The 18,470-nt window shown below is 43.9% G+C and overlaps 1 protein-coding gene across 1 annotated transcript in view; it reads right to left on the minus strand.

The window, feature by feature from the left end:
- Positions 1-16,530, minus strand: part of ATP10A (ATPase phospholipid transporting 10A (putative)) — a 97,133-nt gene extending 80,603 nt beyond the window's left edge. Inside the window, exon 1 of the mRNA XM_075265208.1 lies at positions 15,861-16,530. Coding sequence (XP_075121309.1) covers positions 15,861-16,324 — 464 coding nt within the window. The 5' untranslated portion in view covers positions 16,325-16,530. The remainder of the gene's footprint in view (positions 1-15,860) is intronic.
- Positions 16,531-18,470: the final 1,940 nt, after the last annotated feature.

The raw sequence follows: 18,470 nt of genomic DNA on the forward strand, positions 1-18,470 counted from the left end.
AGACATTACAAGAAAACAAAACCTTAAAAGTTTCATTTCACATCTTCATGACTAATATTTTAAGAATCTCAAATCTCTCCATCCCTCTAAGGGTAAGTTCACACATCAGTATCTGCCACAAAAAAAACTACCTCAGGTTCATAGGAGGCTGATAAAATGCCCAAAATCCCATTGAAGTGAAATGAAATCTTAATGCCAATGGCAGGAAGATTTGTGACGGATTTTGCATGGCAGCTCCAGTTCACAGTGTGAATTTAACCTATGGTTGCTTATAACCACCACTAAATAAAAATTGGCACAATTGCAAATTAACAGCAGAACAATCTAACTAAGTTCTTAAGGAGTGTGGTCATCTTAGAGACTTATGGAATATGCCATGATGGTCTGCTAGTTGCAAATTATAACTCTGAGACCTAATCCTAATTCTCCAAACTGCCTGGTGCTATGGTGGCTGTGCGTGAAGAGATAGCAAAGCAGTTCTTCTATTTACTTCTATGGGAGCACCAAAACAGTCAAATATACTTGCAAAACTTCAACTTTGTCTATCTGTGACTAAGGCAAACACAGAACGGTAACATTATACGAAATGTTACGGTTTCGGGTGCATACAGTAGTCAGCGTTGCACCCAGTGTCTGTCCCTGACCCACTTGCTCCTTCTTCCTCTCCCACTGCTAATGGTAGCATTGATGCAGAGCGTCACCGCCCCTCAGGGACTCTGATCTGCCGCCTGAGGCAGGATACTCATCTTGTAGCACCTATTATTTGATTTAAAAAGTTTGATTTGTTGGAAGTGGTGCAAGGTCCTCTTTAAGGACACAGCAAAGAGCAATGGCAATCACTTGTTTCTGCAAGTCCCACCCGGGAGGTCAGAGCTTGCTGACACACATTTCTGTATTGGCAACAATTTGCAGTGATGGTAATAGCCTAATTTTTAAAGGGGCTGTCCCAATATCGACAAATAAATGTTAATTGTTTGCATAATGAAAATTTATACAATTTTCCAATATACTTTAAGCATCAATTCCAGATCTCTGCTTGCTGTCATCATTTACTTCCAGCGGATAAAAACCAGTCCATGGTCATGTGATGTACACACAGGTGCACGACTCGTCACAGCACGGTAATCAGACATCTGCTTGGTAGCGAGCTGTGCACCTGTGTGTACATCACATGACCATGGTCAGAATTTTATCCACTGAAACTGGAATGAATGACAGCAAGCAGAGATCTAGAAGACCAGAACTGAGACAGAAAGTATATTGGAGGACCATATAAATTTTCAGTACTAAAATGCTAACACTTATTGGCTGAATCTGGACAACCCCTTTAACCCTTTAAGGACTGAGGGAATTTTAATTTTTGTGTATCTGTTTTTTCCTCCTCACCTTCCAAAATCCATATTTTTTTTTCCTTTTAATTTCTGTCCACAAAGTCACATTATGGCTTATTGTTTGCATTATTTAATATCCTGTAAATTGTACTGGGAAGCTGGAAAAAAAAAAAAAAAATTCAGAATGAGGTGGAACTGGGGAAAAAAAAACCCCCCACACATTTGCGACAATTGTGCCGGCTCCCGGAAAAAGAAGAGAGGTGCTTATTCTTCAGGTCGTTTCGCCTCGCGATTCGGCCGGAAGACACACAGTCCTCCGGACTAGGCCCATTCATTGGGCCTAATCCGGAGCGGAGTGCACGGCTGGATGCCAGTGCAGTGCACAGAATTTCAGTTGCGGCTACCCGGCTTCTGCCCAGCCTCCGCTTCAGGTTCCGGTCCAAAAAAACCCGTCTGAACTTGCCCAAATAGTGACATTGCTGGTGGTAGTAAACTCCCTTCAATCTGGTGAACAAATATTACAAGCATACGGTATGTTGCAGTAATTTAAACAGAATTACACTTTTCTTCAGATTTTCATAGCACGGTAAAAAACAAAAAGCTCACAATTTAAGGATATAGGTTAGTGATCTAGTGGTGGGGAGATTGCAAATTATTCTTCAATTATTTATTTTTTTAATTCTCAACAAGAAAGTGGCACAGAACTGCAACTGAAATTTAAGAAGGACCTATTACTAATGTCTAATAGCAGATGATCTGCATTCACACATAGTGAATGGTTCTAGTATGAATAAACAAAACAAGAAAACAAAAAAGAAAAACAAATTGTAATTGAAAAAAAAAGGTTGACAGCATTTCAAAGGAGAATAATGATTGTGTGAGACCGGAACTTAAGGAAGTCTGGCAGAGAGAATTTTACAGCAACGTGTTAGGAAGCAGGAATGTCTGCAATGTGATTTATGTTTCATCACATATTGCCAATTCAATCCTAGAAACCTACAGTAGCAATAACTTTTAGATACTTTTCACTGGCACCGCTTTCTGCTAGAAAGAATAAACTTGTACACAAAAGCTAATAACAGTACTCTTGATACATACATTATTTATATATGTCACATATAAATATTAAGATTACATAGCATATTTAAAGCCTAACTAAACTTTCATACATCTTTTGTTTTTCTTAGATTTTTGTCATTAATACATTTTGTAATCTACTTTATTAAAAGGGATTCTATCATTAGAATCCTTTTTTTAGGCTCACCACATCAAATAGCCTTAAGAAAGGCTATTCTTCTCCTAACATTAGATGTCTCCTCTGTGCGGCCATTCCGGTGATATTCACGATTTTCGCCGTATGCAACTGAGTTTCCAGACAGCACTGGGGGCGGTCCCCCTGCGCTCAAACAGCACTAGGGGCATCCCATGTGCTGCCTGAAGTCTTCTCAGACTCTCTCCCTTCATTTTCTTCTCGCGACCACCTCTTCTGCACGTCTTCAACTGTAAGCGCTGACTGCGCATGTGCGGCAGCCATTTTCCTGTGGCCTCTTACGCAATTGTCTGTTCAGCCACAGGAAAATGGCTGCTGCATATGCGCTTTCAGTTGAAGACACGGAGAAAAGGCGGTCATGAGAAGAAAATGGAGGGAGTCGCTGGAGAGTCTGCAGGCAGCACAGGGGATGCCCCTAGTGCTGTTTGAGCGCAGGGAGGCCACCCACAGTGCTGTATGGAGACTCATTTGCATACAGTGAACCGTAAATATAACCAGAAAGGTGGCGTGGAGAAGACATCTAAAGGTTGGCCACTCTGCTGCAAAGAAGTCACCATAACAAGCGGGTCTCCGCTGTAATGTACAGCGGAGATCAAGAGCTAATGTCGGCAATCAGAGTACATTCTGATCGCGGGCATTACTACCCCTAAGCCTCCCGCCTAGTACAAGAACTACCCCCGGGGCCAGTCCCCACCGACCCCGTACCTTTCTTGTTGGGGAGCCGTCCTGTTCCTGTGACAGCTGGGAGCGTAACGAAGGCGCCCAGGCCTGTCATAGGAAAATTACTATTGTGGCTGGTCTATGACCAGGCTCAATAGTAATATACAGACTCTCCACAGTTCTGTTGGGACTTGCAATCAAATGACTGCTGTTTCAAGCACCCTGGGGGAAGGATAATAAAATAGGGAAAAAAAATTAAATATATATTTTTTTTAAAAAACCATTAAAAAAAAATAAGGTTCTAAATCACAGACTTTCCCTTTTACATATAAAAGTAGAATATTACTGTGAAACACATACACATTAGGTATACCTGTGTCCGAAAACGCATGAGCTACAAACATCTCAAAATTTTTCCCATAGGGTGAACATCGTAGCGAGGGGTGAAAAAAATCAAAAGGGCCATACTACCCCCACCAAAAGATGTCCTATGCATCCCCATACAGCTGCAGGGTCACCTGTCAACGTGACCTTGCATCTGTTGCAAAACTACAACTCCCACATATTAAATATTTTAGCACTTTTTTGCTTAATTTTTTTTCCTCTTATTTTCCTCCTCTAATACCAGGTGCATCTTATAGTCCGAGAAATATGGTCTAATGTCTTAGACATTATAAAACATATAAACTTGATAAGATTACAGTTCCATCTATGTTATTTCCAGAGATATCACTGGTTGAAAACAAAGTCGGGATTAGGATATTTATATCATATATATTATACATCAGCATATAAATATCCTAATAACACAGGAACACTACAGTGCCATACATCTTTATGCGAAGAGAAGATGAGCAAATTTCTTGCCTTTCTCTGTCAGCCCCATAAACATGAATAAAGCAGCAGTGAGACGGTATGAAGCTGCTCCATTCAGATGGAGGGTATAAGGACATGGATCAGACACTGCTGTTATTTTGGCACAACTGCTTTAGGTTGCAGCCATATGCTGGAAATAAAGATGCATTTTCTGATGCAAATTTCGCTGTGAATTCTTGAACCAAAGCCAAGAGCAGGTTCAAGAGGTTTAGGGTAATATAAAAGGAAGCACTTATACTTCTATCCTTTGCCAAATCTAATCCTGGATTTGGCTCAAAAAGAAAAAAAAAAAAAAAAAAGCCGGCAGCAAAATTTGCTAAAAAGGAAAAAGTTTTTCTGCTAAATTTGTCCTAAAATATATATTTTTAACTTGTTCCTACTCTGGTTGTTTTATTTATTTATACTAAGCATTGTGGCATCCAGATTGTGAAAGTTTTCCCATGAAATCATATTTCTGTAGAATTCCCATCATCCTAAAACATTTCCGTTTCTTAGTATAATTTACCTGGAACACACATTTCCTGATTTTGTTAGTGGAGGCAACTGTGTAGACATTACACACTGATGCACTCAACAAATAAATCATGTAAAGAATGGTTGAAAAGATTATGATTTGTATGGCCGAGTCCTGAGCTTAAAGGGGTCCTATCATTCAGACAACATTTTTTCTAAGTACCACGTCGGAAAAGCCTTAAGAAAGGCTATTCTTCTCCTACCTTTCATTTCTTCTCCGTGCTGCCGTTCGCCTGCAATCCCGGTTCTTGTCGGTATGTAAATTAGCTCTCTTGCAGCACTGGGTGCGGGCCCCCGCGCTCAGACAGCACTGGGGGGCGTCCCCAATGCTGAGAGAGAACTCTCTCCAGCGCTGCCTCCTCTTCTTCAGCAGCGTCAGCTTCAGCCTCTTCTTCCGGCAGTGGCTTGTAACTTCTAAGGCCTCTGGCCTTGGGCAGTGCAGACTGCGCATGCCCATAGGCCACGAGAAAATGGCCGCTTGCATAGTATTGTAAGCAGCCATTTTTTCGGGGCTTGTGGGCACACGCAGTCTGCTCTGCCCGAGGCCTAGAAGAAAGAAGACACCACTGGAAGAAGAGAATGAAGAGGCCATTCATGACGAAGATGGAGCCGGCGCTGGGGAGAGTTCTCTTGCAGCATTGGGGCCGCCCCCAGTGCTGTCTGAGTGCTGGGGCCCGCTGCCAGAGAGCTAATTTACATACCGACAAGAACCGAGATTGTAGGCAAACGGCCGCATGGAGAAGACAACGAAAGGTATGAGAAGAATAGCCTTTCTGAAGGCTATTCCGACGTGGTACTTAGAAAAAATGTCGTCTGAATGATAGATCCCTTTAAAGAGGACCTTTCACCTCCTGGGGCACATGCGGTTTTATACGCTGCTAGAAAGCCAACAGTGCGCTGAATTCAGGGCACTATCGGCTTTCCAGTGATGTGCCTACAGTGAAGAGGTATTGGTGCTGGTACCGTAGCTCTTCATTGTCAGAAGGGCGTTTCTGACAGTCAGTCAGGAACGCCCATCTTCACAGTAGCGTCTATAGCACTGGACTGTAAGAGTGGTCGTTTCTTACCTCCCAGCAATGAGTACTCTATGGACAAGCACTATCAGGAGGTGGGGAGGTGTTCCTCACCGCTCTCACAGTACAGCGCAATAGATGATAGCTCAGCTTTCTAGCAGTGTATTACTATTACACCGCATGTGCCTCAGGAGGTGAAAGGTCCTCTTTAAACGGTTTAATGTCCCTAAAACACCTACATGCCCTTAGCCTTCTAAACCTGGCAAATCCATCCCATCCATCTCATGGAGTCCGGGATTTACCTTTGGGATACACTCATTGCTTTTCGTGATTCATTGTGTTCTAGTATTTTCTTTGTATTGTGAAACTTTTTTGTCTCTGCCTTTTTGTTATCAATATAAATCTTTAAAGGAGCTTACACAAAGAGAAAAAGCAAATTTCTTCGGGGGTGTTCACACTTGCGCCCCTGTACGCCCTGTGTCAGTCTGCTGGGTGGCCGTCCTATTCCACAGAGAAACTGCATAGGGGACGGCTTCCCGGCAGTCAGTTTTAAAACCCATTCATTTGAAAGAGTTTTACAAGCAAACTGCTGTTGTCTGTACGCAGCCTCTCTGAGGGGAAACCATTTTTTTTTTTTTTTTTTTTTGGGGGGGGGGGGGCTGGACACTAAGTCGAAGATGCAGGACTTTGTGTCCAACCCCCCAAAAAAGGTCCCCCAATTATATATGCACAACAGGTACAATTTAGGTTGGGTTCACACTACCATTGAATTCCGTAATGAAAGTGTCCATTTAAAAAAAAAAAAAAAATATAACAGACGTTAATGAACAATAAGGCCTGGTTCACATCTGCGTTCAGTAAACCATTCAGGGAGTCCACTTGGGGACCCCCTGAATGGAATACCTAACACATTGGCAAGCGGTGAGCTTATAAAAGCACTCCGACCCCATAGACTATAATGGGGTCTATGTACTCTCCGCAAGGAATGCAGACAGAAAAGTACTTCATGATCTACTTTCCTGTATGCATGACTCATGCAGAGACCGCGCGGAAAGCACACGGACCCCATTATAGTCTATGGGATCCGTGTGCTTTCACTGCTCACCACTTGTCAATGCGTTCGGTAGTCTATTCGGGGGTTCCCCATGTGGACTCCCCAAACGGAATACCGAACTCAGAAGTGAACCACGCCTTACTGATGTTAATGTGTCTGTTTTTTTTAACTGATCCATTTAATGGATTTATAAAAAATAAATAAATAAAAAAAGGACACACTAGCATCAGTTAGGGCTGGTTCACACCTGCGCCCGCTGTCCGCTTTGTGGATTTCCATCTTCTGCCAACAGGAAACCCGGCAGTCAGTGTCCACCCAGGAGCGTTTTGTGGTCTCCGCGGCAAAACCGTTTTTTTTAACCAGACACAAAGTCCTGCATGTCTGACTTTGTGTCTGGTTAAAGAAAACTGGTTTCACCGCAGAGACCACAAAACGCACACCGGCGCTCATGGGCGAACACTTTGAAAAGTGACTGCCGGTTTCCGTCTCCTGTCCAGTTTCTCAGGCAGAAGACAGAAACCTGAAAGTGGAGACTGGGCGCAGGTGTGAATCCACCCTTCGTGACTTTTTTTTTTTTTTTTTTTTTTTTAAATACTGTCCATTTTTTGTTTTAGCTTTCTGAGCATACGCAAAAAAAAAAAAAAAAAAAGCCACAAAATAAGTCTGTTGCGCATAGACTTCAATGTTAAAAAGAAATAACAGACACTTGCTGTCTGTTTTTTAATGGACAGAAAGGTCTTGCATGTAGGATTTTTTGTCCATTGGAAAAAAAAAAAATGGACTTCTGATGGACTGGGAGTAAATGGACAAGTTAAATTACCATTGAAATGAATGGAAATTTTAACAGATTTGTGACGATTCAGCTAGTTTCCGTTGCTAAAATCTTGTAATGGACAATAGCTACGGACACTGCTGACAGTGTAGTGTAGGTAGTGTGAACACCTCCTTACAAGGCAAAGAAACAAAAAAAAACAATGGCAGAATTGCTGTAAAAGTGGCATTGAAAAACACAACTCTTCCCACAGAAAAATGGAATTGGGGGAAAGGAAAAAAAAACAAAATAAAACAAAAACCGGTCCTAATTATTCAGGGTTACATTACTGTCAGTTTCACATTCTGCAGGAGACACTTGGGCAAATGAACTAATGAAACTGCAGGAATTTGTTGAGTACATGATTTACGTCTCATTTTGTAAGCTTTTTATTAGACACTTTCTAACAGTTTTTGTGCCTTTACAAGTGGATGAGGCTTAATAAGAAACACTGAGGCTTTGTTCACATCTGTGTCGGAGTCTCCATAAGAGACTCTGTTACAGATTCCACCGAAAGTCGGTGGAGGGAAAAATCCTGCACGGAGGACTTTTCTCTCTGCCAGACCCCATTATAGTCTATGGGATCCACTAGTGTCCACAGGTAACCGCTGTTTCAGTGGGCAAGCTCTCCGCCATTTAGGTCCCACAGCGGACAAGAATGACTGAGTGCACACCGCAAGTGTGAACCTAGCCTAAGACATCTAAGTGGTGTAAAAGTTAGACTAGATCTAGATCACGGTTTTCTAGATCTCTGTTTGCTGTCATTCATTCTGCTTACTTCCAGTGGATAAAAGTCTGACCATGGTCATGTGATGAACACAAAAGTGCACAGCAAGTATAAAACAGAAAAGTTAATAGGACAAAATGCTTATAGTGTGTGTGGGGTCTCTGCAAATTTGGGGTCTTGTATCTCTACTGTAAAGGTAGAAGCGGTGGACAACAGGTTAACTCCTGTTCCCATTCACTTTAATGGGAGTGCTGGAAGTAGCAGAAGTACTGTACTTTACCAATTCTCCCATCAAAGGGAATGGCAGCAGGGGTGCATGTGTTGTCACTGCAGCTACATTCACAACAGGGGTAAAACACCCACTGTTCTCAGGATCAGTGGGAGGCTCAGTAGTTGGAGATTTTGTTTTTTGGCAAAATCACCCAGCCCTATAGAAAAATACAAAACATTTTTTTGTGAAATTGGACAACCCCTTTAAGACCTGTAGTCTAATCTGCAAGGTCTTCAATTTAGACAGTATTAGCTTATCTGTCCCATTGTACTTGTTTATTCCAAACAATTAATGTCTCCTGTACCAAGCCCAATAAGTCTCCTGCACTGAAATGCAAATCGTAACCAACCTAAAAGAAAACAGTAGCACATCAATAGCAAAGGAATGGCACAAAGGAGACTAATCTTATCTTATCTTCTCCACACACAAAGAGATCTCATCTACTTTACATCTCAAACTTCATGACTACAAGGAACAAATGCAGCTTCCACTCAGTTTGTGTATGGAAGTCATCACAAGTTCAGTGTCATGTAAACCAGTCAGTAATGAATGATAGGAGGCATTTATTAAAATGTCATATAGCCTTATGGGCACATGGACAGTACCCATATTTATGGGCAAGAGCAGGGAACCATTAAGAAACCACAGCTCTTACTCTAGTGGACTCCTGTATCACATGGTCAACCAAATATAGTGACAAACACCACTGAAGAAACACATGGGTAGAAGCTAAATGTAGTTCAAAATGGCCTCTTTTTACCATTTAGGCTGATGAAATGAAGACTGAAACAATCCTTCACAATGGCCAGACTGTTTGCACGATAAAGTGATCTATCAGGTGGAAGTTTTTTTCAGTTGCTGTGGAGTGAAAATGCAATAATTGATTGTATGATAATTCTGTCTGCTCCTGATCAAGATGCTAGAATGGCACAGTCTACTTCCAGCTCTATACTGTGCAGATGATGAAGTGTTCATAGAACTTAATCACAACACCAACAATCTCAAGGCATTAGGCCAAGGCCCCATGTTGCAGAAATGTAGCTTTTTTGTTGCAGATTTTGCTGGCGTTTTTTAGCCAAAGTCAGGAGTGGTGGAGCAGAAGGTAGAAGTATAAGAACTTCCTATATATTTCCCATTCCTACACACAAACACAACAAAATCTGCAACAAAATAAGCTGCGTTTCCGCAACATGGGGCCTTAGCCTTAATATGAAAGTCTTGAACAACCTTTTTTTAAAACTAAGTTATTAAAATACATTACAGTGTTCCTCACCTCTCCTGAGTTCTGGTGCTGTGATTGGGTCTCAGCAGACAACGTTGGTCATCTTTGCATTATGACGTCACATACTGCTGAGGCACAATTACAGGTTTCAGCGTTCCCAGACGTCATCCAGCATGTCTGACTAGGACCCAAAGAATAGCCAGAGAGGGTAGAAACACATTTTAGGTTTGCTCACCCCAGAGTATAACAACAGTTTTAGTTCAGGTGTGTTCGGTCTGAACAAAAACAAGCAGGCATACCTCATGAGAAACTAATCTCACTAGGTTTGCCCAAAACATTCTCATACTTGAAAAGGGGACGGGACTTAAATAATCCCTATTTATCATAATCAAGTTAAAATGCTCAATTAATGATTTTGGTCATAATTTCCCAGCCCTAATAAAACTGTAATGGATTTTACAGTAGTCACTTTGGTTCCACAGAAAAATATGTAGCCTCCAACTCACATGGACAGATCTTAAAAAAATAAAAAAATGTATCACCACTATTTCTATTTTCTTACTGTAGATTTTGATTTTCTAGTACATTATGACGGGGGCCGCCATCTTGCACGAGTTTCTCTGCTGTGTTAACAGCATTTAGTGATGTGCTTTACAGTATAGTCATGGACATGGGCTGCAATAGTCTGCAGTCAACTCACTGCAGTCACTGGAAGAGTTTTCTAGACGTGATCTTTGCAGAGAGAGGAGTAGATAAGCTTAAGAGTCAGTTCACACTAGGCTTCAGGGTCTCTGTCCCCATTCCACTTAAAATAGGCCGAGAGTAAAATCCTGCAAGCAGGGCTTTTGTCTCAGCCCATTTTAGGTAGAAAAAGGGCGGAGACCGAGCGGGTAAACCGCAGTTTCTGTTTTTCGGGCCCCCGAACGTACCTGAAGAACAAAAACCCGAATGTTAGTGTGAGCCTAGCATAAGAGTGTTGATGCAGCCCCATCCAATGTATAATATTGGTTCTGGGAAATTCTTTCCATTTTTCCAAACCTTTTACAAATCAACGGAAAATAAAACAGTGGTGTGAACATACACATTTGTATTCCAAGTCATCTTTTTCAAGGCAGTGTGACTGAGTCGCACACATCATGAGCAGATTCCGACATGTAGACCTGGGTTGGTAAGCACAGCTTTATGGCTAAAATCCAATAGTCTGTACATACTTCCATGTGGTTGTTGGGGCTCACACTGGGACAAATATGTCATAAACCAGTCTAATATAAGCAAGGAAGCAGTACACAGAGTCCCTATGAAAGACGCTTACAATAAGTAATGTGTACCTCATTAACACTTTGCTCACAGCTAGAAGATAATTGTGTTGATGTACTAAACACCACCATTCGCAACGCTGGAAAATCTCTCTAAAACTGCCAAGTTTTATTTGGATCAAACAAGTGGAGATGGAATTTATAAGAGTTGGCGATCCCAGCGCGTCTGTCAGGCACACTCGCTTGGACAACATGATGGGTGTAGAGCTAAAAGTTCCATTGGAAGAAAGCAGGACAGCAATTTAAAGCAGATGTCAAAAGCTACTGTGAGGTCTCCATATCTCACACCCATCCTCATACCAGGGAGTGCATACACAATGGGAAAACATATATTATTATTGCAGTGCTCGGAGCGGTGCCTGCAGGCTACGGGGATCTGCAGAAAAGTATTGTCAGGACAGGATGGGAGTGACACTACACAATAACCTACACGTGCTGTGATGTTAAGAACCGGACTCCCACTAAAGGGAAAGAAAGACCCTCCCCAGCCAATAAAACAAACATTGTCTCAGTCTGGCACTAGCAGTACATGATAGGGGTGAAGGAGAGAGGCGTCCCTGCCCATGTCCCTCCTCTTCTCCTATGAATGGAAAGCACAGTACTTAGAAGCAAGGCTCAAAACGTGGCAGACTCTACTAAGTAGCTTCTTGTCTCCATCCTCACATGGAGGCGGACTAGGGTGGGCTTCTGTTTAACCCCCGCATAGCTGAGCTCCATACTACAGTGCATAGCACTCGACATCAGCTGAGATCCATGTGAGCCATCACGTCAGTATGAGAAAAGGTTATTCTAAACAATGTCACCTCTTTAGTTCTTCCATAGTACAGCGATGTATTGTGTTCCCACTTCTTTCATACATATGTCATAGATGTGTGCAAGAACAGTAAGACTAACATCATACAGTGCATATCGAACCCCACAAGCACACACGCGGCAAAAAAATGTATTACTACTGTACTAAACTTAGCAGATTTATACGTGACCCGGGCTGTGTGATAAATTTGGTGGAAAGACTCTAACTGAGGCTGATGCAGGAGAAACTCAGCCATTCTATGATATAACACGTCAAATTTGCACCTGGCTTTTACACGTGCAGATGCAAAGTACATGGGGGGGCCGACATGCTTGTTCACCCCCCCTCCCCTCAGTTTCATTGTTACTAGACAGCACATCGTGTTTATAGCGGACAATGAGCTGTAGACAATTTTTGTGCCACACAAGGGATGCCATCACCAGAAAAACAAGTATTGGTATAGCGGTCATGTCAGCAGCTCATTTACGGTATACAGGCCAATAACTTAGGAGCAAACATTCCTACAAACTCATGTTACTGATAACTAGACCAGCCACCAGCGTGTACAATAAGACAATTTCTATTCCTTATGCCACTTCTTGACTGCATTAGTTTTACATTAATACTTTGTATCGGTTTCATTGTGTATACTATTAATAAATCTGCTACACTCTACGAATCTGCTTAGTCACAAAACCTTTTGTACTCACAGCTGTATAGTAAAGCATAAAAAGTGTCAAAAATTAGTTCAGCAGTACAGGATTTCCTGCATAACATTTTTAAGAAAAAAAAACTAAAGGGTAATAGGAAAGATCATTTTTACCCACTTTGGTGTTATTTTTGTGGGTGCAAAGGCAGGCAGCAACAAAAGTGGGTTTAGCCCCTGTAAAATTACCTTCGAGTAACCCGCCGTAGTAATGGATGAGATTTCTACAAATCCCCACCCCATCAAAAATGATTAATGACAATTATTTATGTCAGGCTCTATTGAACCCACACCCCTATTACAGTATGTGTTGGGCAAACCTCACAAGGAATTTAGTTGGAGCACGACCTTAATAATCACTATTAATTGTAATCAAGGTAAAATGCCCGATTAATTGCGATTTTGATTTAGGTCATAATTGCCTGGCAATTTTGTTCATACCCCACACTGCTGAACTAGAACTGCTATTATACGCTAAGGTCTCTTTAGACCCCAAAATATAATTAGAGCAGGCCCAGGGGGTGTGAGCAAACATTTTAAAAAAAGTGTCACTCACCTCTCCTGGGCTACGGCACAACTCCTAGCAGACTTAAGGTCTTCTGACATGTCAGGGACCACTGAGACCTGTGATTGGGCCTCAGTGATCACGCAGTGTTGTGACGTTTGTAGCTATGCCTCATGATGCCATGTGACCAGCTGAGGCCCCGTCAGTCAGAAGACCCGAATATAGCAAGGAGACCTAAAACAGTGTTACCTGTTTTAGGTCTGATCACCTCCCCTGGGTTCATATAGGAAGCTGACTGGCATGGGTGCCCAGCCATCAGAATTTCATGACCTAATAGACAAGTATCAGGAAGTTGCCACAAAAAGAAAACCTTCAACAAAAAAGTGGTTTGATCAGAATTTTTCCTGCAATGTCATTCCATGGTTAACCCTTTGGTTCAATCAGATGTATAAGTACACAGTAACTACAGTCTCCCATCACCAATCGATTAGAATAGTTTTCCACATGGAACAAAGATGTTACCACGGACAGAAATATCATTCAAAGGCATTGCTGAATCCATAATATCTCACGGAATGGATTATATATATATATATATATATATATATATATATATATATATATATATTAAAGAAGAAGAAAAAAAAGGAATGAATGGGAATGGGTAAAACATAAAATAAGACATTACAACCAACAGGACAAGTCTTCAGTGCTTAGAAGCCATTCATTTACAAATATAGATGTTATGATGTGAGTTTCTGGTCAAGATGCATCAACATTAGGTGTTTAGGCAGAAGAAAGGAATCAGCATCACACAGCATTCATCTGCAGCTAGCAGTATACCTCACCACCACCATCATCATCATCACCAACCAGCTGTTCAGCAAGAGACCAAGCATCTGCACCCAGCCTTCCTATTCTCATCTATCATAGATGAGGCGAGATCATTACTGAGCATCCCTACCATTATCTTTTTAAGCGGGTTAGCATTCCATTTAGAAAGGAAAGCCGAATGCTAGTGTGAACTTAACGTTACACTCACCTGCTGTAGTGTACCCACTACAAATTATAAGGTACACCAGGGATCACCATCATCCAACTCTTCTATACACTCCTAATGTATATCATCCAGCTACAGAAGACCAATCACCATCACCGGACTCAGCCACACTCACATACGGCAGACCACCACCCAGCTCTCCTTCACTCACCTATGGTAGACAAGACATCAGGAAAATCACCTACCTCTCCCCAATATATATGAGACAATAACACCATCCCTCAGCTCTGCCAGACTCACCTATGGCATACTGTCACCAGACTCTGCTACACTCACCAACAGCAGACCATCACCAAGCTCTCCTGATATGGTCATCATGACAATCACCTATCTCTGAAAAACATTCCCAAAATCCACAAGCCAACACCGCCATTACCCTTGGTTGCCACCCTCCACTATGGCAGACCATCACCCATCTCTGACACACTCAACTATAGTGATCATGGCTATCACCAACCTCTACAACACTTTCCCAATATACACCAGACGATACCACCATTACTCAACTCCGCCACACCCAAATATGACAGACCATCACTGCCACACTCACCTATAGCAGATCATCACCTATCTCTGCTACACTCACCTACAGTAGACCCAACTCTCCAGAACTCACATACAGTGATCATGACAATCACCAACATCTCTAACACTTTCCCAAAATACACCAGACAATAGCACCATCACCCATCTCTGCCACACTCACCTAGGGCAGGTCGTCACCCATCTCTGCCACACTCACCTAGGGCAGGTCGTCACCCATCTCTGCCACACTCACCTACGGCAGGTCGTCACCCATCTCTGCCACACTCACCTACGGCAGGTCGTCACCCATCTCTGCCACACTCACCTACGGCAGGTCGTCACCCATCTCTGCCACACTCACCTACGGCAGGTCGTCACCCATCTCTGCCACACTCACCTACGGCAGGTCGTCACCCATCTCTGCCACACTCACCTACGGCAGGTCGTCACCCATCTCTGCCACACTCACCTAGGGCAGGTCCTCACCCATCCCTACGGCAGGACGTCACCCATCTCTGCCACACTCACCTGCGGCAGGACGTCACCCATCTCTGCCACACTCACCTGCGGCAGGATGTCACCCATCTCTGCCACACTCACCTGCGGCAGGTCGTCACCCCTCTCTGCCACACTCACCTGCGGCAGGTCGTCACCCCTCTCTGCCACACTCACCTGCGGCAGGTCGTCACCCATCTCTGCCACACTCACCTGCGGCAGGTCGTCACCCATCTCTGCCACACTCACCTGCGGCAGGTCGTCACCCATCTCTGCCACACTCACCTACGGCAGGTCGTCACCCATCTCTGCCACACTCACCTAGGGCAGGTCGTCACCCATCTCTGCCACACTCACCTAGGGCAGGTCGTCACCCATCTCTGCCACACTCACCTAGGGCAGGTCGTCACCCATCTCTGCCACACTCACCTAGGGCAGGTCGTCACCCATCTCTGCCACACTCACCTACGGCAGGTCGTCACCCATCTGTGCCACACTCACCTGCGGCAGGTCGTCACCCATCTCTGCTACTCACCTACGGCAGATCGTCACCCATCTCTGCCACACTCACATATGACACATCACCCCTCTCTGCCACACTCACCTATGGCAGGTCCATCACCCATCTCTGCCATTTACCTACGGCAGGTCGTCACCCATCTCTGCCACACTCACGTATGGCAGGTCCATCACCCGTCTCTGCCACACTCACCTACAGTAGACCAGACAGTCCATATGGTTGATCTCCTTGTCCGATCGGTACCGGCGATAATCCTCCCACAAGTCCTTGATGGCGGTGACAGCCAGGATAAAGAGCACAGGGGCCAGAGCCAACTCAGGCTTGAAAGCATTGACGGCGGGCACGAAGTTGAGCAGGGCGATGAAGACGAAGTAGACATTGGCCAGTCGGTGAAACTGCTCGAACAGGTTCTTGGGCAGGAAGGAGAGCGCCGTGTACTTGGTGGTCTTGATGGAGTTGCCCGCATACTGCCGGTTGGGGTTCTCCGCCGCCGTCTTGCCGGTCGCCTCATAGAGCAGATTGGAGCGCACACTCCTCGCCTTGTTTTCCTTCTTACTTTTCCTCCGCTTCTTCTTCCTCCTCCTCCTCACCGTGCCCTGCTGCTCTCTTGCCACCTGGCACTTGGGGTCCCCGTCTCCTCCGGCCGCCGCCTCCATCCTCTCAGCAACTCTACTAACAATCGGCCAGCGGTACACAAGTTACTCGTCCCTCATGTCCCGCTCTAGACACGGGCCTGCTGCCACTCATCATCCCGCATGTAACACGTCCGGGCAGCGGGGAGGGGATGGCGCATCACCCGTCTCTTCAGGAACTTTTTTTTTTTTTTTCTTCGCTCTGATATTTTGGGTTCCCGCTTTGAACTTTCGTCTCCAAACTTTTGAGTGTTCCTTGAAGCCCCGCCCCTAGCTCCTCCCCCTGTTGGTCTGAGCGCAGCCTCCGGTGTGTGTCACCAGGAGCAGTCCGCATAGTTTCCGCTCTAGCACAGTACACTGGCTGGGAAGATGGGGGAGGTTATCATATCACTACTGGTGGAGCTGTGGCCATACAAACAGCGCTCATACAGCCATGTCCTGCCTCCGGCACTGCGCCGGACTGGGGGGGACTTAGTTATGTACTTTTTGAAATTTTATTTAAATAAGTTGAGAACCCAATAAGAAAGTCAGTGCCAGCAATGTAAGGCTATGTTCACACTGCAAATAACAGGCAGAATAGTGCGGCATTCAGGGGTGTAACTACTGGGGTAACAGCATAGCAGCTGCAACAGTGCTCGGGACATTAAAGGGATTCTACCATTAAAAACCTTTTTTCTGTGGCTAAGACATCGGAATAGCCTTTAGAAAGGCTATTCGTCTCTTACCTTTAGATGTGATCTCCGCCGCGCCGTACCTTAGAAATACCGTTTTTTACCGGTATGTAAATTAGTTCTCTCGCAGCGATTGGGGCGGGCCCCAGCGCTGAAAATGCGATGAGGGCGTCCCCACCACTGCCCGAGAACAGGATCCTCCCCTTCTTTCTTCGGCGGCGTCACCTCTGACGCCTGCGCAGTTGGCTCTGCCAGTGAGACACTTGTAGAACTGACTGCGCATGCCGGCCGGCGGCTATAGTTCCGAGGCCGCAATTGCGCATCTAAGGAACGGCGCAGCGGAGATCACATCTAAAGGTAAGAGACAAATAGTCTTTCTAAAGGTTATTCCGACGTCTTATCCACAGAAAAAAGGTTTTTAATGGTAGAATCCCTTTAAGAGACCCGATGGGCCCCTGATGTTTTTTTTTATTAGGCCATTACCTACTGGAGTAACTCCAGCAGGTAACGACCCCTATTTACTTACTGATCTTGGCTCCTACTCACGGCATTTCCTCTTTTGTGGAGGTGGCTGTGATCAGGGGAGGGGATTAAGTAAGGTCCGTAAATCCCACAAACACCACTATCATTATACTTGGGGGGGCTTTTCAGACCCCCGAGTATAATAATCGGAGGGCTAAGAGAGGTGAGGGAACATAAAAAAACATTGTTACTTATCTCTCCTGGCTCCGGAACATTCAGGCCTATTTGGTGACGTCCCAGACTTCACGTGGGCCGGGCCTGTGTCATAATGCGTCGCAACGCAGGCCTGGTTCAAGTGACGTCTCTTCCATTATTGAAGATGGCTGAGATCAGCGGGGAGTGATTGGTGATAATTCTAACACTGTATGTTTTGTTTTTATAAAAAAAACTCTAGTTGAAGGGAATAAGAAAAAACATGAGATTTAGCCTTGAAAGGGTAATTTAGTCAGTATTGGGCCATAAGACACTGGTGAAAAGTTTTTTAAGACTGACATATTGTGCACCAGTCTTAATAAATGGCCCGACTAGTGCAGGAAACAGGAGATTTTGAAAAAGATTGTGGCCCTAAATCTTTGTCATCCCTGAGCCAGATTTGAGCCAGTTAGAAAATGTCATAGCCTTCCTTTATAACGCATGCCAGAAAACTAGCTTGAGTTAATATGAATCTGCCAATTGTTCACTTCAATAGCATCCCTGCCGTTCTGGAGTAATTTCTGTATTTGTTAACAGAAAACACTACTTAAAGAAATTCTTATCAAGAAAATGAAATTTAGCACTGAAAAGTTGTCCTGCTCAGTGAGAATCGCACTAGAACAATCTGCATGTCTGCTTGTTTTTTTTGGCCTTGATAATAGCAGTTGCCCAAACACACCCTAAGTCAGAAAATTAGATTTTGCACTAGAGATTCTACAACACCCTGCACAAGTTAGCTTGTTTTTTTTTTTTTTTTTTTGTTTTTTGTTTTTTTTCCTATTCAA

Source organism: Leptodactylus fuscus, chromosome 2, assembly GCF_031893055.1.
Source record: "Leptodactylus fuscus isolate aLepFus1 chromosome 2, aLepFus1.hap2, whole genome shotgun sequence".
Lineage (NCBI taxonomy): Eukaryota > Metazoa > Chordata > Amphibia > Anura > Leptodactylidae > Leptodactylus > Leptodactylus fuscus.